Source organism: Colletotrichum karsti (genome assembly GCF_011947395.1).
Source record: "Colletotrichum karsti strain CkLH20 chromosome Unknown Scaffold23, whole genome shotgun sequence".
Lineage (NCBI taxonomy): Eukaryota > Fungi > Ascomycota > Sordariomycetes > Glomerellales > Glomerellaceae > Colletotrichum > Colletotrichum karsti.
In genome coordinates, this window is record NW_024065923.1 from 710,059 (window position 1) to 735,953 (window position 25,895).

The 25,895-nt window shown below is 54.0% G+C and overlaps 8 protein-coding genes across 8 annotated transcripts; 4 read left to right on the top strand and 4 right to left on the bottom strand.

The window, feature by feature from the left end:
- Nucleotides 1–797: 797 nt before the first annotated feature.
- On the bottom strand, nt 798–2,535 carry CkaCkLH20_07470 (cop9 signalosome subunit 2; the record flags this gene model as incomplete). Its single annotated transcript, XM_038890187.1, has 3 exons — nt 798–2,012; nt 2,080–2,299; nt 2,366–2,535. 3 exons carry the CDS (start codon nt 2,533–2,535, stop codon nt 798–800), a joined length of 1,605 nt encoding a protein of 534 aa, XP_038744665.1.
- Nucleotides 2,536–2,980: 445 nt separating this feature from the next.
- On the top strand, nt 2,981–4,261 carry CkaCkLH20_07471 (uncharacterized protein; the record flags this gene model as incomplete). Its single annotated transcript, XM_038890188.1, has 1 exon — nt 2,981–4,261. The coding sequence occupies one exon, from the start codon at nt 2,981–2,983 to the stop codon at nt 4,259–4,261; it is 1,281 nt and encodes a 426-aa protein (XP_038744666.1).
- Nucleotides 4,262–7,505: 3,244 nt separating this feature from the next.
- Nucleotides 7,506–8,460, top strand: CkaCkLH20_07472 (GTP-binding protein RHO3; the record flags this gene model as incomplete). The annotated part of the gene is made up of 5 exons (XM_038890189.1): nt 7,506–7,555; nt 7,632–7,682; nt 7,764–7,813; nt 7,944–8,033; nt 8,090–8,460. 5 exons carry the CDS (start codon nt 7,506–7,508, stop codon nt 8,458–8,460), a joined length of 612 nt encoding a protein of 203 aa, XP_038744667.1.
- Nucleotides 8,461–10,010: 1,550 nt separating this feature from the next.
- On the bottom strand, nt 10,011–10,748 carry CkaCkLH20_07473 (uncharacterized protein; the record flags this gene model as incomplete). Its single annotated transcript, XM_038890190.1, has 1 exon — nt 10,011–10,748. One exon carries the CDS (start codon nt 10,746–10,748, stop codon nt 10,011–10,013), a length of 738 nt encoding a protein of 245 aa, XP_038744668.1.
- A 4,003-nt stretch (nt 10,749–14,751) lies between these two features.
- Nucleotides 14,752–15,690, bottom strand: CkaCkLH20_07474 (duf1275 domain protein; the record flags this gene model as incomplete). The annotated part of the gene is made up of 2 exons (XM_038890191.1): nt 14,752–15,407; nt 15,468–15,690. 2 exons carry the CDS (start codon nt 15,688–15,690, stop codon nt 14,752–14,754), a joined length of 879 nt encoding a protein of 292 aa, XP_038744669.1.
- A 2,886-nt stretch (nt 15,691–18,576) lies between these two features.
- CkaCkLH20_07475 (glycosyl hydrolase family 16) lies at nt 18,577–20,139 on the top strand (the record flags this gene model as incomplete). The annotated part of the gene is made up of 2 exons (XM_038890192.1): nt 18,577–19,382; nt 19,440–20,139. 2 exons carry the CDS (start codon nt 18,577–18,579, stop codon nt 20,137–20,139), a joined length of 1,506 nt encoding a protein of 501 aa, XP_038744670.1.
- A 2,619-nt stretch (nt 20,140–22,758) lies between these two features.
- CkaCkLH20_07476 (uncharacterized protein) lies at nt 22,759–23,632 on the top strand (the record flags this gene model as incomplete). Its single annotated transcript, XM_038890193.1, has 4 exons — nt 22,759–22,948; nt 23,000–23,175; nt 23,238–23,460; nt 23,511–23,632. 4 exons carry the CDS (start codon nt 22,759–22,761, stop codon nt 23,630–23,632), a joined length of 711 nt encoding a protein of 236 aa, XP_038744671.1.
- A 493-nt stretch (nt 23,633–24,125) lies between these two features.
- Nucleotides 24,126–25,223, bottom strand: CkaCkLH20_07477 (uncharacterized protein; the record flags this gene model as incomplete). Its single annotated transcript, XM_038890194.1, has 1 exon — nt 24,126–25,223. The coding sequence occupies one exon, from the start codon at nt 25,221–25,223 to the stop codon at nt 24,126–24,128; it is 1,098 nt and encodes a 365-aa protein (XP_038744672.1).
- Between the last annotated feature and the right edge of the window lie 672 nt (nt 25,224–25,895).

Here is a 25,895-nt window from a genome sequence, read left to right on the forward strand (position 1 = left end):
CATCGTATCGCCCGAACCGAAGCCCGTATGCGTGTCATTGTGTGTGATTTCTGCCGCGATTAAACTTTTCTTCCCACGGAGGCGAGGCCGGGGGACGTCGTATCCCGGGGTAGTAGGGGGCGGGAGATCTCGGTCACCAGTTTCTTTTTTCTCTCTTCCTCGTCTACCTGGGATCTGGATGCAAGCGAGGTCTGGTAGCGGTGATTCTTCATTATTTGCCTGCATGTCTGTGGTGTTCCGTACGTTTTGATTACCGCGCTGCGCTAATCGATCATCTCTCCCTTCCTCTATTTCTGTCTTCTCCTTTCGCGCCTGCCCCGGTACAGAGACCCCACGGTGGACACTATCCTCAGCTGCAGCACGTCATAAGATTTAGTATCGATGACCCGGATCGACCTCTGCTTGCCCCGGATCGTGGTCCCCAACCACCCTCTCTTTCTCTCCACCACGAGGTTCCACGAAGACGAGGTCGACAGATCGAGCGGCATGCAGCGGGAAGCTGCTTTCAAGCTGCCTCGTTAGTTTGCCCGGGGCGGAAGGCCAAACATGCGTGCGCGTCCCTGTGGCTCTCCGTGAAGCATGGGATGGGGGGTAATATGTCATATTTCGCGTAGTCTTTGGTATCTCCTTTTCATGCCCATCTGAGTGTCCTCGCTTGCTCCTCGTCGGGAACCCAGAAATCGCTCTAATGTGCACATCCACCGCGTGCCAATGCAATCGGAAGGAACGCGGCAGCAGTCCAACCCGCTCCTGGTCACCATCCCGTTCCGTCCAGATTGAAAGTTGCCAGCTAAGCCTCAAGTCCACATCGGCATCACGCCCTTGCCCTTCCGTCCGACTCCTCGCGGGGGTCCTCGTGAGCCGCCGGCTCTGGGCGTCAGGCCGCCCATGATATCCATGTTCGGGTCTTCGTTGGGGAAGTCGGTGGTGCGGAAGCCGTCGCCGTCCTTGAACATGGTCGCGTAGAGATTCGAGACGGACTCGGTGAGGTCGTGCATAGCCTTGGTGCGGTCGCTGTCCGCATCTGACTGGATCTCCAGCGTGCCCGCTTGCTGGTCAATCTTGCCGTCGATCTTGCCGTCGACGATGAGAAAGCCCAAAATGTCCTGAACCTCGGGCTGCGAGATCTTGAGTTGCTTCGCGATCCAGGCCAGCTTCATTCGTGTGTAGGGGGCGATGAGCTTGAGAACGCCCTTGGTGCGCATGTTGCGGGTGACCTCATCAATGTTCTCTGCGATGAAGGGATCGGCGAGGATGTCCTGGTTCTTCTGGAGAACGTTCTCGTAGGCGTGAACATCGTCACGTTGATAGGCATCCACCAGGTCCGTCATAGCCGTGATACGCGGGTCCTGCTTGTAGGGCTTGGTCTCCTGCGAGTCGAACGGGTTGATGGTGGACTTGACCAGCATCGTCGTGAGGAGGAGGTATTTGAGAACCTGGATGCGCTGGAGCGAGCCGGCCTCGTCGTAGTTGCGGAAGGACTCGAAAAAGTCGGTCTGCGCCTCCGCCCAGTTCTCCTCGCTCATGTGCATCTTGCCGCCGCATTCGCGAATGATGCCCATGATCTTCGGATGCGGAACGGCGGACCGAACCTTCAAGGCACGCTGGTATAGGCGCTTGAGCTGCTTGTTGTTCTTCGTCTCGGCGTGCATCTGAATCTCGAGGGCGTAAATCTCCATGGAATAGGTGCCCTTGCTGGGATCGTCGCTTCCGTCCTCCTTCTGGCAGGCTCTGTGGAGGTCACGGAGCTTCTTGGACACGGTGCCGTAGTCTTTGCGGTCGAGCAGGAGCTTCGCGAGCTTGATGTTGGTTTTGAGCCAGAGTCTCTCGTTGTTGGTGCTCTGGAAACTTTCGAGAGTGAGCGAGTAGAACTTCTCGACACAGGCCACCGCCTTGGGTCCATCTGAGCCCTTCTCGATGTAGTCCAGCATGTTGTTGATTGACTTCTCGGAGTAGTTCCTCGTGACGGCTGACTTGACGTACGTCAGAAGCTCGGCGTAGTGCTCTGTCGCCTGGATCCATGTCAGCACCTCTCCGCCTCGTGTCTCGACGCCGTTTGTCCTGGTATCATGCACATACCTTCTCATACTGGCCCAGCTTGAATTCCAATTTGATGGCTTGCTTTAAGCCCTTGAAGCCCCATTCGCCTTTCTCGTCCTCTAAAGGTGGTATGCCTAGGAACTCTGCGATTGCATCCTCGGGATCGGTAAGCTTCAGCTGCTTCGCGTTGTAGTACTTGTTCTCGATGCCGACGTCGCCGGAGTCCTCGTCGTCGTCTTCCTCGTATTCGAAGTCATACCTGCAAGCAATCAGCACCTGAAGCAGCCAGGAACTGGCCATGAGGCATGAATTGAGGGAAGCTCACTGCTCCTCATCCGACTCCTGCATGAAGTCCTCGTCGTCGGACATCTTGGCGTTGGGCTTTCGGTTTGTCGGGGCGAGAAGCTGTCGATCGGTAGGTCGCAGAGATTTCGGGGCTTGTCGGTGGTAAAGAAGGGTCGACTTTTGGGGTGCTGCTTGGGTGGAAATTTGCAAGGCTGAAGGTGTGCGGTTGACGTTTACTTCACCGGGTACGCAGTAAGGTAGTTAGTTCCAGGCAGGAGCAGTTCACGTTGACGGCACCAACCGGCAGCAAGGCGGGGGAGCTTATCGATTGGCAGGCCCCACCAACCGCTTCAGCTGTTTCCACCTCAGGCTGATAAGGTAAGGCCGTGGCAGCGCACAGACCACAGCAGTAGGCAACTTTTCGTTCCACTCCTTCCCAGTGTTCCCCGGCGCATTTCTCCTTTGCCCCAGCCGCGCATTCAAATCGCTACTCGTCTTCATCGTCCGCCATCGTCCTAGTCGCTGTTGCTAGTTCCTATCGTTTCTCTGCAAAGTATTCACCCTCCGATACCTTGTTTATTCATCATCAACACTTTCCGACGCCTCGTATCACGCAAACTACCCACCACTACTCACACGCGCGCCGGTCAGCAAAATGGGTGGCGACCTCAACCTCAAGAAGAGTTTCCACCCCTCTCTTCTCAAGAACCAGGCCAAGGTCTGGGAGGAGGAGAAGAAGGCCCTCGAAGAGCGCAAAAAGACACAACAGCGCATCAACGAGCTGAAAGAAGAACGCGCCCGCGAGGAACTACAAAAGAAGCTCGAAGCCGCCGGGCACACCAAGAAGGTCGATCGCGTCGAATTCCTCTACAGCGGCCCTACCGATGGACAGACAGGGACGACGGAGGAGCGCGAGAGCTACCTTCTCGGCAAGCGTCGCATCGACAACCTGCTGAAGGGTACCGAGCACAAGAACCTCGAGAAGCAGGCCGGCCAGGAGAGCTTCATGGCCCTGCAGACCGCAAACACGGCACGAGATACCGCGGCGAAGGTCCGGGAAGACCCCCTCCTCGCCATCAAAAGACAAGAGCAGGCCGCGTACGAGGCTATGATGAACGACCCCATCAAGCGCAGGCAACTTCTTGCATCCATGGGCATCGAAGACCAGCAGAAGTCCAAGTCGAAAAAGGAGGACAGGCATGACAGGCACAGGAAGAGACACCACAGGCATCGCGATGATGACGACGAGAGGCACCACAAACGGCGACGGTCACACTCCCGGTCCAGAAGCCCACGCCGGCGCAGGGATGACTACGACGACGACGACGAGGACAGGCGCGAGAGAAGGCGGCGCCGCAGCGACTCCCAAGATAGAACCCGCGACAGCCGCCGACGTAGGAGGTCTACATCACGGAGGAAGTCTACATCACCGCGCCCGCACAATTCCGGAGATCGGGACCGTCGTCGTGACGATCGCGACCGGAGGCGTCAGGCATCCGCTCCGGACGAAGACCGGTCCGCCCGACGTCGCGAAAGGTCACCGCGGGGGGGTTACGACCAACACGATCGAAACGGAGAAGCTTCGGGCTCCCGGAGCCGCAGGCAGTATGACAACCGACGACAAGACCGTACCCGAGGAGACGGTCGCGCGAACAACGACTCAGGCGACTCGGCTGCCGATGAGGAAAGAGCGAGGAAGCTGGCGGCTATGCAAGCGGCTGCCTCGGATCTCGATACCGACCGAGACCGCCGCCTAGCAGCGCTTGAGGCACAAGAGAAGGCAGCACGTGAGGCGGATGACCAGGCCAGAGAGCGGTCGTCCAAGTATGGCGGCGACAGGCAGTTTGTCAACGGGTTGCATCGCAAAGCAGGGAACATGGGTTTGGCCGAGAGGATCGGCCGTGGCAGGCAGGGCTTCCAGAGAGACGACGATTGAAGGGGAAAAGGCGGAACAATTCGGTCATTGAATCAGTAAATGCTCCGTGGCTCCGGAACGAAGATACCAGTGGAGTTGACGAAGGAAGCGGGCGAGTCCCGAGCACCGGGTAGCGTCCGCAGAGAACGGGCCTGCGTAGCACTGGCCAACGGATCGACCATGCAGGGACGGACGGACGGACGGACGGGAAGGGAAGGCTGGATATGGATTCTGCACGACGGTTCCCAGGTCGACCCCCCGCGTAATGATTATAAATATCTGCATCGACATGCGCGTCATCGGCATATTTCTTAGCTTGTCAGATGGTATGGAGCTGGCAATGAGCACGAGGCACAATGAGTCCCTCCTAGTCGAGATGAATACCTCGAGAAAATTCAAGTACTTTAACCATGTGAATCGCGTGCGACCCCTCACTCGCTCAGCCTCAAACCAAGACTCGATTCTGCGGGCTTCTCCATCAGTCGGCTTGGTATCACCATCATCCATCGCCAGCCTCCGAGACGACGCAATTCGGCAACGTAACCCAACGCACTGGACTGCAGGCTCTGCCCCGCCACGCAGCTGCTCCATCGCGCCTCGGAAGTGCCCGCCACGATGAGGCCCGTCCAGTGACTGTGCTCGATGGCCCTATGCTTGTCTGACGGTATAAAAAAACATGGAAATCCAGGTTATCTATGGCAGGCAGATCGAAACTTGGAGGCTAAGGTATTGTTGGTCAGGCCTGTGGAACTTGGGCAGAATTCTAGAAGAAACATGGGGATGAAAACGGCACGAGGTCGGATGTTGGGAGTGGCATGGGCTTGAGTGAGACTTCTGGTTCCGTCAATGTTAACGACGCCGCCGCCGCCGCCGCTCTCGGAGCTTCTTCAGCGTCCGGCACGGCGGGGTTGGCTCACCGGGATGTGCCTGGTTTGTAGGAGTGTGGCTGTCCTTGGTCGGGGATGGAGTCGACGTTTGGATGGTGGAGCGAATTTGTTTTGGTAGAACTTGGTATTGGAAGCCGTTGGAGATGACGATTGGGGGCAAATGAGAAATGAGTCGTACACTGGGCAGAAGTTATCCCGAGCAGTCGAGCAGGTTGAGAGTAACGCGGAAGCGAGATGGGACGAGGCAGAAATAGTACCGGTAGGCGTGGAGATCAGCAAAGCCTGCGGTTGCAGATTCGAGGTAGCACGTTTGGATCTTCGGACTGGTCGGGGATTTTGGTGAGGGTGATCTGGATCTAAGGTAGGATCTAACGAGGCACGATACCAGGCGGCGAGATGGAAAAATGGTCTTACATGGCACTCGTCGAGCTGAGAAGACTAGTCGGAGATGTACCTGTCGTCAGACGTAAGGCGTGTCAATACATTACATAGTATCATGCCCCTCCATGCGGTCGTGGTCTCACCAAGAGGGATTTTGACGGACTGGGGATGGAGGATTGGGGGTCCTTTCCTTTCGGGGATTCCTGACGCCACCGGGGCTTGATGAACCAGGGGCAAGCAAAGCCAAAAAAGCCTAATCGACGATTATTTGCGTGTACCTGGGCCTTAGTGAGATGCGGAGGTCGCTTTTCGTCTTCAGCTCTGGACAACTAGTGGCCAATGCCTCTGCGGGCCATTGCTTAACATCAACAGCTGAAATGGCGGAGAGGATGGACGACGTGGAATTCCTTTTTCCTGGATAGGTTGATGCCGTCTGCAGATGTTTATATGGATACATGTTTTAGTGCATGCAGACGTAGTGCAGATTTTATGTGGCGGGGAGGGGAACACGCATTCCCCACCCTGGGTAATTGTGCCTCTTTGGACCCGGAGTCTGGTGATGACGATGCGCTGTGCTGTGCTCAATGACGGACAGGAGGCAGTATCTTAGGTCCCTTAGGTGGGCGCCGCCCTGAGCAGGTGCAGCTTGAGGTGGCATCGTCGCCCTGGCTGAGTCCAGGTGGTGAGGGCGGTGGAGGAGGTGGAGGAGGTGGAGGAGAGGGCGCTCAGTCAGTGACATTTCCCCCTGTAGCTGGCCGCCTCATGATGGACCTGGAATCAATCCATCCGGGCCGGGCGAGGCAGTCGCGGCCTCGCCCCCGGTCCTTCCCTCGATGCTGAGAGACGGGACGTTGATCCAAATAGCAGCAATTGGCTCTGCTCCTTCTCTATTACGCGTTTACTCGCTTCCTTCTCTACTTGTTTGTGTTTTTCATCCAACACAGAGAGAAAAAAATTAATTCTTTTTAGATCCCTAGTCTTATTTATTTGTTTTTTCCAAAGTCTTCACCACAACAAAACAAAAGCACAGTCCCTCTCCTGTGAATATCCCTTTTCTACAAGCCTGGCCCTTGTAAAAACACCTGTCCCTGTCTGCTCGCCTGCCTGCCCGTTCCTTCTTCTTTGGAGGACCCATTCGGCAGCCCTTCTGACTTTGTCTCAGCCAATTGAGCAGCGCACTATTTCCCAACCCAATTTCCCTCTCTGCAGCAATTCTCATCCACTATTCGGCCATCATCAACACAGAGAGAGGCTAGAGCAGCAGAGGAGAGGATACCTACCTAACCTTACCCGCTATCAACCATCCCCCCAATCCCACCTCATCCATCCTCTTACCTTCCACTTCACTGTCACTTTGGCATCCACGGAGTACTGCGTGCATACAGTCAGCTTTGCCCACCTCAGCTCACCTGTACCCGTACCCGTCCCTCTTTGACTTGCAGGCTGCATCTGCATCTGCATCTGCATTGCACTTGGTTGCACTGACAGTTCCACAGGGCAGCACCTCACTCAGTGTTGTAACTTCCGCTGTGGTTGAACTGAGTGTGGAAGGCGCCTTCCTTCCCTGACTGTCCCCGCTGTTCCCTCACTGCTCCTTCCCTCCCGCGTCACCGTCCAATTTACTCCCTTCTCAAATCTCAAATCCACCACTTCTCTCACATTCACCACCCATCCGTCACCTCACCTCACACCTTGACCTTGGGGTCCAGCCTTTTTTTGCTTTGTCTGTTTCCTTTTTGCTGCCACACACCAATCCAGATCCAGCCGCAAACAACCACCACTCACCACTCACCTCTCCCGTCGCCTCAACTCAACGCAGCTTCCTCCCCTTGCTGCCTCCAACAAACCACAACCTTCTCGACCGACGATCACCCACTTTTTGCTCTTCACCAACAAGCACTGTCGCCTCGGTTGCTTGCTTGCTTGCTTCACCATCCCCCTTACCCGGCCTCACTTTTAATCCTCACGACTTCTACCACCCGTCAATCTCGCCCATCATGCCCTTGTGCGGAGGTTCTAAGACGGTCCAGCGCAAGCTGGTTCTCCTGTGAGACTTGATCCCCCCCTGGTTGCTGTCGCTTGGCTCCGGCTGGCGGACTCCGGCTGATTCGATACCTCTCCAGTGGCGATGGCGCTTGCGGCAAGACTTCGCTGTTGAACGTCTTTACCAGAGGGTAAGTTTGATGTCGCCTTCCCTCCCACTGGGAAGCCATCTCTAGGTTGCGATTATTTTTTGCTGACTCGATTTACCTTAGCTACTTCCCGACTGTCTACGAGCCCACCGTCTTCGAGAACTACGTCCACGGTATGCGCCAATCCCCTGTCCTCAGTCCCTCGACCGAAGCCATTCGCGCCTCGTCCTCGACCTCGTTCCTCGCCTCTCCCTCGATGCTGCAATTTCCTCCCATTCGAATCGCTGGCTAACCTGACCTCAGACATCTTCGTCGACAACGTCCACATCGAGCTTTCGCTTTGGGATACCGCCGGTCAGGAGGAGTTCGACCGCCTTCGCAGCCTGTCTTACGGTAGGGATACCTGCGCACGAGATTACGACGCTGCTCGCTAATTTGTTGTGCCTCAGATGACACCGATCTCATCATGCTGTGCTACAGCGTCGACAGCAAGGACTCTCTCGAGAACGTCGAGAGCAAGTGGGTTGGCGAGATCGCCGACAACTGCCCCGGCGTTAAGCTCGTCCTTGTCGCCCTCAAGTGCGATCTTCGCGAGTCCGATAACGAGGAGGAGGAGGCCGCCGAGGGCCAGCAGCGCGAGAAACGCCCCATGATCAACTACGAGCAGGGATTGGAGGTTGCTCGTCGCATCAACGCCCTCCGCTACCTCGAGTGCTCCGCCATGCGCAACCGCGGCGTCAACGAGGCCTTCACCGAGGCCGCCCGCGTCGCCCTCAGCGTCAAGAAGGACCGCGAGGAGTCCAAGTGCGCCGTCATGTAAACGACGCCCGCGCTTGTGCCTGCGCCATCGCGATTCCACTTCTCTTTCGGCCTCGCGCATTCTCCTTTCGACATTCTACACTCACGTACGACACGATCGATCGGGCGGGCTTCTTTCGGACGGGAGGAATACCAGTTTTCACTGTTGCACTTGGGAGGCGTCGGCGTTTCCACGGATTGGCTTTTACAACCCCTCATCTTGCCCTTACCGATTACGTCTTTTTATTGCAGCCCGTCCAACTCTCGTTGGACAGATGCTTCGTTTTTCGCAGTCGGCTACTCTACGGACTTGTAGCTCGACATGACGTTCTTGATACCTCTTGGGCATCGGCTACTTCTGAGCAAAATGTAAATACCCTTTTCACTTCATAATGCACATAAGGTCTGGGGCATCGGGTTTTCCTTCTTCTCTCGTCCTTTTCATTACGTATACCGGCGCGCCGCATGGCCAGGAGGCACGGCGTGCTACGCACAATACTGCGGATGCACCTGATCTGGCTTCTAGATTTCCTTGGATGGGAGAATAGCACCACTCGACCCCTCTTCAGTCTTTTCTTCGGCCTGTACAAGCAAAAGTTCTCAGCCTAGACGATGTTTAATGAACCACCACCCATCCACCCACAAGTCTGTCCACTGCAGGCGATCCCGTCTTCGGCGACGGGCGACTGCAGACAAGCATTAACTTTCGGCCATTCACAGGAGCCCCGAGCGGGCAGCCCCAACGCAACCAGACAATGTCTCAGCAATCCAATCGGAGACTATAGCATCGTGCGATTTCGAAGTGGTCGCCGGTCGGAGCTTGAGAATGCGAAATGGATTTGAGTGGCGTTCGCTGGGTGTCATGGTTGAGGGAATAAGGGAACATCCCTACCAATCCTAATGCCCAAAGCACCCGTCGTAGTCGGACTGGAGAAGGGGAAAATCAGGGTCCAGTCAGCAGCCATTTTTTGTCATGAAGACCCTGATTTCGGGCGGTTGCTTCAAGTTGCTCTTCCGCAACCGTTCCGCCTTTTAGTCGTCGACTGGAATTTTTAGCTTGCCAACTTTTCTTGTCGCCGCTGTCGGACGTCCAAGGAGCCGGTCCAGTGCGTCGGGAATGCCTGATGAGTGAGCCAATGAGACATCTGACCGAAGAAGTGCAGCGGCCATCGACGCATTATCGCCAAGTCGAGGTGGAATCCGATGTTCCCAACGAAAGGTTCCAATCACTGAGTCACTGACAAGATTTTGACATTTAAATCCCTTCCGCTTCGATATCGCTGATGCAACAAATGCAGACTTAGGCGGACGTCACCTATGATGTGCCTTGAAAAAGCATCATTGACATGAAAGACTGACATGATGTTCCGCCATGCCGGTTTATTCTCTACTCATACATCTAACTCCAAGAAAGTGTTCGCTCAGCATATGCATACAAATACAGATAATAATACACCAAAAATGAGAAGCTCGACTCCAGACGTTTTTCCGATTCGCCATGACGTGAATCATGGACTCGTACCGACAAAAGAAAGTTTCATCAAGCTCATGCTTCTTCGACATGTAGCCAGTTTAGTCACCGTGGCCTAAGAGGCTGTTAGTATTACGTAGCAAGCTGACAATGATGGGTATGAACTTACGACCAAGAGCCTTGCCCCGCTTGGAAACCTCGCGAGCATGGTACTGCTTAATCTTGGCCCTCCTGGCTTCCTCGCGCGCCTCATCCTCGAGACGACGCACGTCAGCCCTGGCAGCGGCAACACTCTCCCTGGCGGCCATCAGAGCGCGGTCGGCCTCCTTCTCGGCTGTCTCGGCGCCCATGACGCGCTCGCGGGCCGAGACGATGCTGGGATCCATCTCGACGCCGCCGCTGCCGCCAAACTTGTGGAGGAGACCACGGCGGCCGGACGAAGCGTCCGTGGAGCGGCGGAAGAGACCGCCGCCGCCTCCGCCGTTGGTGTGGTGGCCGTCAGGCGAGGTGTGGTATGTGGTCGAGGAGAGGGAGGAGCGCGAGGTGGCTGATGTGCGGGTGGTGGGCGTGGGAGAGGGGTCGCGGCGACCGAAGATGCCGTGCTTTCGCTGGGGGTGCTCGGCGACGGGCTGGTGGAGGACGGGCTCCGGGGAGGGGTCACGGCGTGAGCCGAAGAGGCCGTGTTTGCGGGGCGGTTCTTGGACCGGGTGCTGGGTTACTGGTTCCGGGGAGGGCTCGCGGCGAGAGCCGAAGAGGCCGCGGCGCTGGGGCTCCGGGGGTGGTGGGGTTGGTTCCCGTGCGGGAGAGGGTTCGCGTCGGCCGCCTCCGAAGAATGGCATTGTGAATGTGGGTGTTTGGAATTGGGATGGATTAGAAGGGGTGCTTGGTGAAGGCTTGTTTTTGCCGTTGGAGTCTTGTGATGGGAAAGCTTGTGTGTAAAAGCTTGGGATGCTGGATAAGACGGAACACAAGATGCTCGGCGGGAGGGTCGAGGAGGTTATAACTGCGTTGCCAGTCCCCCCGTCATCTCAATATCACTCATGACCTACTACTTCTCCTGATCTATGTAGGTATGTGCTACTACCTACTCACACCGACCGCAATCCTTCCCCCCCTTGTGCCGAGACCCTGACCAGCACATTGTTGGCAAGCGATGCTGCACAATGATGCCAAGATGGACATTCAGCTTCGTTCTTCCCCCCGTCACGCCCAGCTTCCCCGTTGGACCAACAGCCATCGACGGCGTCGGAGGTCTTGTGTGCTGTGCGACGTCAAACCTGTTTGGCTGGTGGTGATCGGCGGGCTTGAGATCACTGTCGTTCGGTGACGTCAGGGGAATGGGCGGGTTAGCAGGGGTCGTCGCGAGGTGAGCTGGCCAATCAGACGGGGTTGATGACGGCAGCGCGACTTCTTCTGGCAGGACCCCTAGATTCCGCATCGCTTCCTGAGAGGTCGGCTTGGAGGGGGGGGATTGGCATGCAGGGTCTTGATCAGGAATGTCTTATCCGTTGCGTTTGGGAGAGTCTTGGAGTTTCGTTTGGGTGTGTTGGTGCTAAAGGGGATGCGGGAATCGGGTATGACATCGTCCATGTCTCTGGAGGAAGACGCCGGCGATGTTGGGCCCGGGTTTCGATTGGAGAAGTGGGCTGTGCTGAAGATGCAAGGGGGGTCGGTCGTGACGATTTATCGGGTTCTGGCATTCGCTCGTGTGCTCTGTTGTGTCTGATGAGCTGGCGTTCTAGTCCGCTGAGACGGTAGCCCACGGGACGGTTCACGGTAGTGCTGGAGGCTAGGGATGACCGTTGACGTTGTGGCTTGCTCGACGGCCCTGTGGTTGGACAGCGTGGCTGGCGAGCAGCAATTCTCGAGGGAGACTTGACGTTGCGTATTTTCTTGAGCTGACGAACAGCGAGCAGATGAGTTTCTGTGTTCGATCCGGGTTACATCCGGGGTGGGCTGGAACATGGATATCAAAGGATACATCGCGTGAAGCTTAATAGCGCCCAAACTGTGGGGGTTGGTGGTTCCGAGCAAGGCGGTTTGAGGTCGTTCCCTGTTCGTGGTCGACGGTGCCCTGAATATCTCGCCGAAGATCATGTCCTGGGGGGCGTTCGGAGAGTGCCGAGGAGAAACGATGAGTCTCTTCAGGGTCACGGCTGCTGTTGTGCGTCCTGACAGGCTTTGACCATATCACATCTCGACTACTACTGGGGGAGATGGTCGACTTTTGGGTGAAGCCTCTTGGCTTGCCGGTATATGATGCTTCTGGTTTTCTCCTGCCTTTAGAGATAATAATTCTTAGTGATCATTTCGCAGAACCTCCAACGATCTTTACTCATGGTAGCTAGCTGCCTTCGGTTGTAAGCTTTCATGTATGTGTTTCTACGCTGATAGATATTGTTCGAGGCCTTCTCGCAAATACAATGGGGAAGCTTGCTCGTATGCCTGTGAGTCGTCGTTCAGAACATGCACAATCTGATGAATCCCCCAATGACGGTTCACTTTTCGTTTCTAAATGCTGTAAGGCTCGAGATTGGGGCCTCGAAGTATGTGCGCTGTTTTTCCGGAAGCTTTCCTGTGCATGAAAGACTCCGGAATAACGAAGACTCGTCGTTGGTCGCAGAAGATTGAGGCACGAATCTTACTATATAACTGAGATGCGACTCATCAACACACCTTTGCATGGGAGACCAATCAAGAACACACAAACGCGGAGTTGTAGCGAACCAACCGGATTTCATGTTGGGCAGACTTCAATATGTAACCGCTCTTGGTTATCAACAGAGCCCAAACTGTTGGGCCCATGGTGTCGAAATGAACCCATTCAGCGCTTGAGGATACTGCATACCAAAGAAATGAGGCGAGTTGATGCAGCAGGCTAGCCATAGACCACACACCACCACGCTCATCTCATGTAATGCGACTTTACGTGGCAGGCGCCCAACCTGGGGATTGTACATGCGGATGCTGTTGGTTGTGCTGTACGCATGCAACTGGCCAGTCTACTTGCTCTTACCAAGTACCTGCATGTGTGCATGCAAGTGATACTTTATGGCTTTATTTATTATGCAAAAGGAGCCTGTACTCAATTCGAGACGACTCGACTTTGTCCTTTCATCATATTCCCTACACAGCTCAGATGGTCCCTACAGACACCCACATATTTCCTCGGAGCATTCGACTCGAAACAAATGCAGATGAAAATCATCGCAAACCTCCACCAAAGTCATTGCATCTATGGGTGGATCTTAGAAAAGACCCGAATGAGGTTATTATCAAACGGGGAGAGATTCAGGAAGCGAGAGACAGGCTAGAGAATACTGGCCTTTACGACGTGATATGTAGCTACAACCTTTACGTCGGGTCGAGCACTGGAATATGTGTTCCAGGTCAGACTTGAATTCCATATAGAACATATATGGCAAAGACTGATGATCGACAGGGCACGCGCCTTTGTGGCACAACGACACGTACGAGTATACTCCGATACCAGGCCACAGTGATACGCTTGTCACGAGCAGTGTGGAGAAACCACCAATATGGGAGACCAGTTGGGAGGTCTGGACGGCAAGAGAATCTCAGACGAATGAAATGGAGGACGGGATCGTTTGGCCTGCTCGCAAGTTCCCATTCGAGGCGCTCTTTCGCGCCGCAGAGGTGATGAGCCCTGCTTTCACTTTTAATGGTGTGGATGTTGTTGCCAGTCGACATAGTCTGAAAAGTCTGTTCGAGTTTGTCAGCAAGGCGAACCCAACGAAATCCTTCCGTTTGAATCTCTTCCTACTCCCGGGATCCCTTGATGCGGCAGACTGCCTGATCATCGAACCTGCAGAAGAAGAGTACGAGCTGGATATAGGACCACGAGATTTGGGCATGGAATGCGAACGAGCTTTTACCAGGCGGTTGTCTTACTTGGAAGAAGCCGGTGGGCATTATCGAGCGATAAGATACAATTTGGGAGAACTGAATATGGTGGTGCGGTGCGAGGTCGACGCATCCTTCGAAATCGAAGACTCCGAAAGTCACACCATGGCTTCAGCGCCATCGCCATTTGATACACAGGACCAGAGGCCTGCAGCGCAGTCGGAGACACCTGTTGGAGTTTCTATGGCAAACAGCACGAGTGCCGAGATCAAAACGGTCAAGTCAAAGAAACTCAATGCCTTGATAAAAACCGTTCAGTGCCGTATGCCGCAGCTCTGGTTTGGTCGAACACGCTGGCTAATGATGGGGAGCACCGACCCGCCGAACATCAAATGGCGGGAGCCCAAAGATCTACTTGTCGACGACGTGTGTGGGCTGAACCTTCATGACTGGCAGACCAGGGAGAAGTTAAATCTTGCCAAATTAGTTACACTATTGAGGAAGCTTCGGATGGAGACCCAGAGGCATGAGGGTAGGAATTGTGTCGTGGTGTACCAACGAAATTCCAACAGACTGATTTTGAAGGTTTGTGGACGGAAGAGAAACGTCCTGCCAGATGATATTCTGCGCCGGTTCTGGCCTTCGTTTTCGCGCGATGGCGTCAAACGCGAGAGTAGGGGATTTATGGATTCGAAATGGCGGCCATGATATGCGATTGCTGGCGAGGACTATCTCGGAATGTCAATATCCGCGGCTTGATAAGAAAATGTTAGGAGCAGTTTCGCTTCGAATGAAATGTCTTAGATAAAGATCCGAGACTGGTTCCATTATTATACCAAGCGGAAGCCTGATGAAATTAGTTATGCTCCGAGGTCATGACGATGCGCAACTTCTATCTGGGTATATGCACGCATCATCGACCGTTTTCTCTATGAATGACCAAAACTGTTTGGACGGCACGAACGCTGAATAACTCCTTCAGTTCTTCGCAGCACCCTTCTCCAACTTGCTCTCCTCCGGCTGCTTCCTGTCCCAAGCCATCCAAGCAAGGGCGATGAAGAACTTGACGGCACCTGAAATCCACAAAGCACCAGGCATACCTGCACGACTTCTTTGCAACCAGCCACCGATGATGCCTCCAAGAACCAGCAAGACAACGGCCAAAAACCTCCTGTTCCTCTTGGGATTCTCCTTGAGGGGCGCGAACAGCTTCGGGTCGGACAGCAGATCGCAGTAGACACTCGTTAGGACGTTGGTGGGGACCTCGTTGAAGCCCAGGATTCTGCTGGTGACAATTTGCCCACCAAATTGGAAGGCCAGAAGAGCGAGGGGTACCATGACAAGAGGATCCTCAGAGGTCTTGAACTCGTGGTCTCCGCCGGCCTCGACGGAAGACATGCCGAAATCGGCAACGACACGAGTCTGGGCGAAAGCGGCGGCCACGAACACGAGAGATGCTTGCAAGGCGAAGGACAGGGCGAGGGTGCTCCGGCGCTTGGGATGGATGTGTCTCGATTTGGAAAAGAAGAAGCAGCCAAGCCAGAAAGCCGCAATTGAGCTGAGTGACTTGAGCCAGAGCAAGGGCTCGCCGGCCGGGAGACGAGAAGCGCCAAGAGCCATGAAGATCGTGTTACCTGCGATGCAAATCAGATACGCATACGCTCATTCTCGAATGTCAAGGCACACAAGCTTACCAGTTTGCATACTGACGAAGACGCCGGCGGCGTTCACAGCCACACTGTCACACAACCCGGAAACCAAACAGCAAGCGAGGACGGGGACATCAGTGTAGCGGACGTTGACATCGTCTCGGAGCCAGTCGATGAGGCCGCGCTTAGGCTGGACTTCGTGTTGCGGTTCGTTGCCGGCGTCGGTGTCTGACGAGTCTGCGATTCGCAGCGGGTTCTCCGGGGCCATGACGGCTAGGGGTCTGAGTTGGCGCTGCGGTTGGATGCGGTTTCGATCTCGTCGCGTTGGTAGTCGTTGTTCTCTGCCGTCGTGGTTGGTCGTAAGCAATGATGAGGTGATCACCAGGGAAGACGGGAGAGCAGACGCGGAAGGGGGTCCGCAACGATATATGAATGGTTCGCGGCCGAAAACTTTGATCGCATCCCGCGGGCTCGGCTAGGGGGTTGGCATTGCGTTATCGCGTCTAGGCATGTCGTTTTGCTGTTTGACAGGGCGAGTTTGGCAGGTTTTGGCAAGACTATTACGCCTCGGGTAAGGGTCCCGTCTTAGACAAACCCACCGCCGCGTAATCGGAAGCGCGCTGGCGGCCGTGAGTCACGTTTTGTTTGGTGAGGTTCGGGGACGATGTGGGCTTTTGCACGGATAGATTGCCGAGATTGGTGTTGGCATTGTGCATGGAAGGAAGACGGGTTGACCAACTTTGTCTTTAACTCTAGACTGAACGTCGTGCTTTTTTGGTATCATTGTAGCCGAGAGATCAAGTACTACAGCCATTGAGATGCTCTTCATCCATGACGTGCCGAGAGAGGGAAAGCGAGAAAGCATTTTGGCTTGTGGCTTGATCTTAGACCGAAATCGGCCCAGCCAAGGCGTCGGGTTCTGTCGTCTGTCGCGGTGTCACCAGCGGCACTGGCCGAAAATCCTGCGCGTTAGCGGCAGCTCAATCATTTAAGAATGTGGGTCTCGGCCGGCGGTGACCCGGGCGCTTGGGCCGTGCGGCGCCGAATACCCGAGGATTTGCCTCTGTCCAGTCCAGTCTCACTCTCACCAACTCACTCATTCTTCGCTCACATGAACAATCTCACTTACAGATCGTCTCACTTGCTTCGTTATTGCCCACATCCAACCTCATCGAGTCTTTCACTCCAACAAGTCCGACTCTCATAGTAGCAGCAACGAGGGTCTCTGACCATGCTACGGTGCTGTCAGCATCGTCGATGTCACCTTGGACATGATGGCTTATTTGAAATGGCCGTCACAACCAATTTGTTTTACAGCTAACGCTTTTGCAACGACGCGACTCATATTCTCTAATCTTCATCGCGCAATCATGCATCTCATGAATGCAGGTGGTCCCGATAACGTCCTTCCGCTCTTCGGGCTCTTTCTTTCCTTCCAGGTTGTCTTTTAAACTCACAGTCTCACAGTCTGCCACACGCCTGTCGCTCATTACCACTCTCGTCGGCAGTCCTCGTTTCCGCTTCCTCAGATTTTGCACAGCTCCGCCTCTACAGTTTTCAGCCCTCTGATCTGCGCGATCCTCTCGAACACGAGGCTATCCACAGCTGAACAATGGGTTCATCTCAGTTATCGCTCATTATTGGGCGCCTTATGCGAAGTTATGTCGAGCCTCATCTCGTGAGCTAAGCTGAGCTCAGGATCCCTTAGCCAACAGGCCTGAGGCGGGCTCATTGTTGGGCTCGTGCCTCCATCCCCATCTTTCATCCGGCAATAATCATCACGCAGGTATCCATCCATACACAGAAACCACCCAGTCATGAATTATTTTTGGCCCAAGCAAAACCACTCGAGTCAGTGCAGACGAGAACCAAACAGTCGCCACAAAGTCGCCTGCGCCTCAAATCGTGACGGGCTTCACCGCTCTATAGCATTGCTTTTCATGTTTGTCGTGGATTCAAGCGGGTTCAACGCCGGTCTTGGCGATTCGGTTTCAAGTGTCCGGCTCGGGCAGGTGCTTGCTTCTCAGGTCTCAGTCCTACGAGATCGCCTCCTGATTCAACTCTCAACCCCCGTTTTCCTTCTCTCTCTGTTAGCGTTTACAGTGGTACACTTTTCTTTTCTCCGAATGGCCCAGAAGCCAATATGGACCTCGCAAACGCGAGATATGTCCTCACGAATAGCGTACCTCTGTTCTTCTACAAAGCCAGCCTATGACGCAGACAAACCCATCCGCTTTGGAAGACCTTTTCGCCCCCGGGCTAGGATGCCGCGTTTGACGGGGTGATCCACCAACAATCTCGGGGATAGTCTTCACATTTGCCCAGTTGGTCGCGTAACAAATGCTGGAATAATTTCCTTTCGGATAACCTTGCACTTGTGGCACCGGCAGTGGCACAAGGACGCGGGCACTGAACGGCTGCCGCTCTCTGGTTCGACCGATAGTCGTGACACTAGGCCGAGTTGGCTCTGGTGCGGAAACGCTGCCCGTTGCAGATGCAACTCCAAGAACCCGAAGAGGAGCAACAGACATTGGCAACCCCTTAAATCACCATGTCGCTTGTCTCGCTTTCCAGCATCCCCTGGCCTGTCTTGCCTCTGCCGCTCCGCTTCGCCCACACTGGACGAGGTCGCCTCCTATCATTGCTCGAGGAGTCGAGTTGCCATCAACTCAATTCGTTTGTCTGTGCTTCGGCTTCTTCCAATGCGCCAATCTGAGCACCTGCGCTATCCAGCGCTTTATCCACTCTCCTTTTCAACTCAATTTTGAACCCCCACCATTGCTGTTCCTTTAGAATCTCGCAAGCTCGCGAGAGGTCACTTACTTCTCTTCCTTATTTTTTAACAAGCAACACGGCGCCTCGTCTGTGACTGTGTGTCTTTTAGCACTCCTCTGCCCCAGACAACGGGCAAACACGCTCTCTTCCCCTCACTCTCGTCACTCCTTGACTGATAATACACGTTGCCGCGAGCGCGTTGTGTTCTGATCTCTTTCTTCTCGCGATACTTGACGTATTGCCTTGCGTTAGCCACTTGGCAAGCTCGGCCATTTCACGACTTGGCCTCGAACTTCCTGATCATTCCTTTACTCAGGTCAAATCAGTCACTTCGTCCCTATCTGGCCTATTTCGCGTATAGCTACAATTACTCGACACAATGCTGTCGCAATACACTCTCTCGGCAGTGGCGCTTTTGGCGTCGCTCGCCCAGCCTGCCCTCGCCCAGGTCTCGACCAAATGCAACCCGATGAATACCACTTGTCCAGCCGACCCGGCCTTCGGCATGGATTTCAACTTCAACTTCAACGCCACTCCCTCCACCGATGCTTGGGAGACCACGGTCCGCCCTGTCAAGTACACCAGCGAGAACGGGGCCGAGTTCACGATTAGCAAGCAAGGCGACTCCCCTACAATCCGAACCAAGTTCTACTTCTTCTTCGGCCGCACTGAGATCCACATGAGAGCAGCTACTGGCAAGGGAATTGTGAGCTCCATGATGTGGCTCAGTGATACACTGGATGAGGTTGATTGGGAATTCCTGGGCGTCAACAACGACGCTTTGAGCAACTACTTCGGCAAGGGTGTCGAAGACTTCAAGAACGGCGCCGAACACCCCGTCACGGGAAGCATTCATGACGACTTCCACAACTACACCACTGTCTGGACCAAGGATCAGCTCGAATGGTGGGTAGATGGTAACATGGTTCGCAAGCTACTTCCCGCCGACGCCAACAACACCAAGGCCTACCCTCAAACCCCCATGCGCCTCAGTCTTGGTATCTGGGCAGGCGGTGATCCTCGTATGGCTCCAGGTACCAGAGAGTGGGCTGGAGGAGACACCGATTACGCCGCCGGCCCGTACACGATGTACGTCAAGTCTGCGCAGGTCACCGACTACAGCTCCGGCAAGGAGTACTCCTTTGGCGACAAGTCTGGTTCGTGGGAAAGCATCAAGATCACTGAGTAAGTGTCCCTCGACTTGCATCGTATCTCAATTCAGATAGGCTAACATATCCCCAGCGGCAACTCTACCGTCAAGGAGGCTCTTCTCGCAGAGCCCAGCAAGTCTGTTAGTGAAAAGTTCGACTCGCTCAACCCTACTGCCAAGACTGCTGTCTATGCTTCCGGCGTTGGTGTTGGCTGCGCTCTCATTGCCTTCGGTCTCTGGTACTTCATCCGTCAACGCAAGCGCGGTGCTGCCGAGAACCGTTTGAGAGAGGCCAAGGCTGAGGAGGAGCGTCTTGAGATGGAACGCTTCCAGAAGAGTGGTATCGACCCCGACTCTTTCAACGGATCAACGGGCACCGAGTACAATGCTAGGGATTGGAGCAAGAACGGCATGGTTCAAGAGAACTCCTACAGTGTCCCTGCGACTCAGGAGAAGTCCGTCTGGGATGCCGCCCCGGCTGCTGCCGTCGGCGCCGGTGCCGCGACTGGCATGCAGTCTTACAGCGATTCCCGCAACGGTCAGACTCCCGTTCTGCCTCCGCTGAGAACGCAAAGCCCGAGCGCGCCCCCTTCGGGCCCCCTTCCCATGGCACCTAGCCGCAATGTTTCTAGCGGCGGCTACTCAAGACTCGGCTCTCCTGACCAGCATAGCCCTCCGCCTATGAGCCCTCCTCATGGCGGCTACAGCGACAACGCTTTTGGCAACCAACAAGGCTTTGGCAACAACAGCTACGGAGGCGCCAACCAAGGCTACCAGGGCGGCTTCCGGTGATACCGGATGTCCTGATTTCATGATCGTTTTCACTTCTGTCCACTGACCTTTTCACGGTCGTTTCTCATTACAATTTCCTACCTTGCATGAACATTGAGCGATTTCTTATTCCCCCGGCTTTGATCGAACGACATGAAAGGAGGCAAAGAGGATTCCGTCCTTGAGGGACGAGTCTGCTCTCTACAATACTGGCGCCAAGATATCCTGCAGTGTTCAGTCCAACAATCAGGACTTTACGAATTCAATACACGATTGATTTGTTCAAGATTTGCTTCTTGTCTCATGCTTTTCTACGAGATTGTGATTACTCCTAAGAACGCATCCGGCGTTGTGGTGCTTTTTGCGGGCTTCTCGGAGTGAGAAGATTTTGGCTTCGTCTAGGCGTCCGTGAGCGGCGCTGCATCGTATCGTCATGAAAGCGACTATTGCCAACAACGGGAATTATCTCATTCGCCCGAGACTGAGTGTCAGCACTCCTGTTCATGCATCTAATGCAAGGCGCCTGGCATTGAATTGTCTTGTCGCTCACATTGCTGGATAACTCTAATCGCCACGTATGGATGGATGCCTACCGGCGGCATCGGAATGTATCCAGCGCAACATCGTTCGATGACATCAGCAATCGTCCTCATGCAATCCACGTGGGCCCGGGCGAACTATTCACCAAACAACAGATATGCTTTGCCGGGCAGCCATGAGCCAACTTAGCTGGACCACACACCCACCTCTCCAGTCCGGCCGGAACTTGGACATCAGCCAAATAACCAGCCGCAATAATGCAGCAATCCAGGTCCATGGATCAGTGTCTAGTCATACTAATTGGGTAAGCTCCTACTTTGCCGAGCATGAGGGTTTCTTTCGGCAGCTCTGCCATGCAAACTTATTCTTGAGGGTGTGTTTTGTGCTGTCAATCTGAGGGGGCACGTCAGTCATAGGCTCAGCAAGTGGCGGTGCACGAAGTCCGGGCACACTTCAGTCATGCCCCATCCTTTGAAATAAAGTTGGGACTGTGGAAAGAATCTCAGTGTTCAGGTCGTTGGGGTAGCCGTTCTCGGTATACCCGTCATTTCCAGGTGGATTTCTGGTCGTCCGGTAAAAGGCATCCGAGTGGTGAAGCCCGAGATGCTTCCCAGCCTGGCCATCGAGTTCTAGCAGTAGAGAACCCAGGCTGTCAACTGTGACTTGAATTCTTCTTGCTGTTGCGATTGGGGACCATCAGGGGAGAACGAGAGATGTCTGTTGGTCTACTCTATACACAGCTGGTGATCGCTGTACAGGTTTATTTGTGATCCGCATTTCGGAAAGTCGGAAGGTTCGGTTCGCAATTAAAGTTTGCAATCCTCCGCAGCTGTCTAAAGGTGAACTACTGCCACTTGGAGATCTGATCATCTTGACGGGAAAGCTGGCCTCGACTTCCCCGCCAAAGCTTGTCGTTCTCCGCGTCTACGCCAGTTATTGCCGCCGCATATGTAAACAACAGCTGAGCTGAACATTGACGTAGCCGTACAATGCAAATCGCTCAAAGGAGATGGCAAATATCCCAATTCAGCCAACAATCATGCTATTTACTGGCACGCTCGAGGTGGTTGCTGTCTAGGTGGTGCGATCAACCAAGGTCGATACCATACTACGCTTTAACAGATTGTCGGAAGGAGAGGATTCCAGAGGATTGTGCAACAAGTGCAAACTTACAACAGCTTGTATCCAGGTGAAAGATGTGATTTGAGAGTTGTAAAGTTTGGGATTCCACAGTTGCATAGTTCCATATCCTACTCCAGGCCAACAGCATATCGCCAAGATCACCGTTCCATGGAGACCTGAAGCCAAAGAGGAAAGAAACACACCCTTTCGATTTGACAGCAGAGTTCCTTGGCCAATCAAATTGGGCAACTGAGAGCCGCATTAAGAAGTCCCCATGCAACTGGGTTGATCAACGAAGAGCAAATTAAGTTAAGCAGCACACCATCTTCTTCACCCACCCCAGTTGCTCAACCGGAAGATTTACCAAATTCGCAAGGAACCCTTGCTTGGATTTACGGATCCCCATAGCAAAGAAAGCATGCCATTGTGGAGCCCAAATTCCATTCACCAAGAGCTCTCTCTGCTAGACAAGGCGTAACGGTTGCTCGTGGCTTCCTCCACCAGGCACCATGCCTAAAGCGAAGCTGACAGCTACATGTGCCACAGGCCATACCTTGGTTCAAAACGTGTCGTCTGATGAGGAAGCTGTATGGAAGCCTTCGGGACAAGGCCGAAGACAGTAGAGACTCCTGGTTCGTGTGGAGATACTCCTGGCAGCGGATACTTCGGGAAGAGCTCGAATCCTCAAGCTATGGCATATTGGATACAGTTTACGATGTGTGTGTTGATGGCTAGAGTGCTATCGAAACCGACAGTCGACAGACACAAAGGTTTCTTGGCGCAACATGTTCGGAGCCAGAAGACTCTCTCGCCGGTCATGGCTCAGGTATGTTTTCGACCTATAAAGGGTGCCATCTTCTTCCTGTTGTTCGAGTCTTTCTTCTCTCATCAGGCAGCCTCGCAAGCAATTCATTCAATCAGCTCATCATATACCCATCTCTGTCTTCGGCAGTATTTGCAAGTCTTTACATCAGAAAGATGCTCTATTCCACCTTCTTCGTTGCTGCTCTCGCGGCCATCTCTTCCGTCTCTGCCATGCCGGCTGAGGCGGCTGACCGTGACCGCGACCGTGATCGCGATCGCTACGACCTCTTCCGCCGCGGCGAATGCCGCAGCGAGAGAGATGAGCTCTACTGCGGTAGAGGCATCAACCAGTACTCTCGCTATGGTACAGCCTTATTTGATCCATAGATCAAGGATGAAGCTAACATATCTCCAGATGAGGGCAGCCGCTACTGCCGCAGAGACCGCGTGAACAGAGTCTTCTGCGCCTACCGCGAGCAGCGAGAGTTCGTGAGGCAGATTGCCGAGGAGTGGCGTCGCATCGAGGAGTGCGAGTTGGACGAGTACTGGGATATCAGCAGGCGCCGATGTGAATGCTACCGAAGACGGGATGTAAGTTCATCGTGTGCCCCACCTATCAGTTCATGGATTTGGTGTTGACAAGACTCTTACAGAGGGATGGCGACCGTGACCGCGAGTGCCGCCGCCGCCGCGGAGAGCTTGAGGGTGACCGCGACCGTGACGGCGACCGTGACGACGACCGCCGTGGTGACCGGGATGGCGACCGCGGCGACCGCGATCGCGATGATGATCGTGTTCGCGAGCGAGATGCCCCCAACTGCAAGAACGGAGACATTGCCTTCTGCGCTGCCAACGAGGATCAGATCGTTACCTTTGGTAAGTTCGAATCAACTTGGGAGAGAAGACATTGGCTAACGCTGTGCCAGAGCGCCAGAACATTCTCTGCACCAGGGGCCGTGGCAACTATGTCTTCTGCGCCAGCCCTGAGCGCGACCGTGCTCGTGAGAAGGCCAGAGACCACTTCCGCAAGGAGCGCAAGACTGCCTAGTCCATCATTGCAGCCCCAGCGGTTGGTGGTGCTGTTGAATGATGGCTCCATCAATTTGGGAAGTCGAAGTATGGATATGTGGTTATTCAGTTGCTCAAGACTTTTGCTGCCCTGTTTGATTGTTTTGGATTCAAGAGATTGAAAGTCGAGTTGCAGTAATTGTCGGATGGGTTGGTTAGGTTTCTGTCTTCTCATGTTTCAACTGCACTAATAGTTTTGAATGAGTTGGCTGAAGTTCCAGTCCAAGCAAGACTACCCCTGAGATTGTAATTAAGTTCTTAAATAAACATCATGTTGTGCTCATTCAACGATTAATATGGAATCATTGCATCTGAAATTCACTACGCTTGAGGGTCATTGTGGAGGATGACAATAACGTTGATAAATTGTTTAGCTAGCCTAGAACAGAAAACTTCACAATGAGAATAACCGTGGAGGACTGTAGTTTCCACAGAAAAGTGACGATGACTTTGTTGTTCTGGAACGTATCTACTCAACCCCTGAGAGCTTGAGAGATTGCATCTAACCCAGCCTTCAGTTCCTCTCTCGTAGGCCACCCAAAGCCAATGCGGAAGTAAGTGTCCGGCATCTCGAACCAATGCCCAGGTCCAACGTACGTATGATAGTCCCTCAATAACCTTGTGTAGAATTGCGCTATCCCGCCAACAGGTTCCTTCTTCATATGCGGGAAACAGACGACGCCGCCGGCTGGTCTCACCCATTCCAGCAAGTCCTCCTTGTCAACCCAAGCGCTCACCATATCCAGGCGAAGCTTCATCTCGGCAGTCGTTGCGGCAATGATGGACGATTTCTTCGACAAGATTTGCTCGGCTATCCACTCATCGATGACACTGCCACTGATGTTGATTTGCTCCTTTGCGGCCAAGAACGTTTCTTGCAGTTCCTTGTTCCGTGTCGCGAGCCAACCCACACGAATACCCGGCACACCGTAGGACTTTGACAAGGAAGCAACGCTCAAGACATGATCCCCAAGAGATGCTGCCAATGGCAGGCCACTGTCGTACTGAACGTCTTTGTATGTCTCATCTACCAAAAGCAGACAGCCCTTGTCCTTGGTGATAGCAACAAGACGGTCCAATGTGGCCTGGGAAATCACAGTCCCTGTGGGATTGTGTGGGCAAGTGATAGAAACAATCTTGGTATTGCTCCGAATGGACTTCTCCACGAAATCGACGTCCACATCGAAGCTGTTGTCGAACTTAAGGTCCACGAAGGTGATGTCGCATCCAATGGCCTTTGGTGTTTCCAAGTTGGTAGCATAATTCGGGCGAACGACAACAAGATGATCATCTCGGCTCAGTTGGGAGGTCGAGATGATGAAAAGAGCACCGGCAGCGCCTGACGTTATCAGCACGTCGTCTTTCACCAAACCCGAGTCGCCGGCAATCAACTCCCGGAGACGACTGCTTCCTCGATGTTCATTGTACAAGAGCGTGAGGTTTGGGACTCTTAGGTTGAGGGAATCCAGACTCTGGTCGGTAATTGAACTCTCAGAAAGGTTGTACTTGATTTTGTCGTAGCCGTACTCTTCAGGAGACTCGATCTCGATGGGCATACGCTCATACTTCATGGTGGGCAGATGACAGATTTGAGGTTGAGGGATAATGGAGATGATAAGATTTGTCTGCGAGACAACTCTGAGAATCTGAAGACGTTCAGAAAGCCATATTTATACTTGAATTCCTTCAGTCAAAGCAGTCAGTCAAAGCAGTCTTTCCAATATGGAGCGGTGGAATTTCGACTTACACCTCCAGTAGTCTCGCCTCGACTTTCCTTCCCAGAACTCGGCTCGACTTTCCGTCCCAGGCCGTGCGTACGGCTGAAGACGCGGGGTTCTGGGGTAGGAATAAACGAGACTCACACCCGAGAACTTCAACCCATCAACGCGAAAACACGAGACGGCAATCATAAGTTGGTGCGGGCAAAACCTACTTGCTTTGTCAATTTTAACCTCGCAATATACGACATTTTAAAGCCGGGTTGTTTCTTCTATCGACGCGCCCTCTGCAGTGGCTATGCCCCGGCCGTTGGCCCGCAGCAGCGGCGGATGTTGGACGTGCCGCATTCGCCACAGAAAGTGCGACGAGTCCTCTCCAGCATGCAAAGAATGCACCGAAAGACAGATCAAATGCCATGGATATGGGCCAGAGCCCGAATGGGTGAAGAATCCGAACAGGCTCCGCGCCGAGTTGCAACGTATCAAACACGCCGTAAAACAGAATTTTCGACAGACACGAAAAGC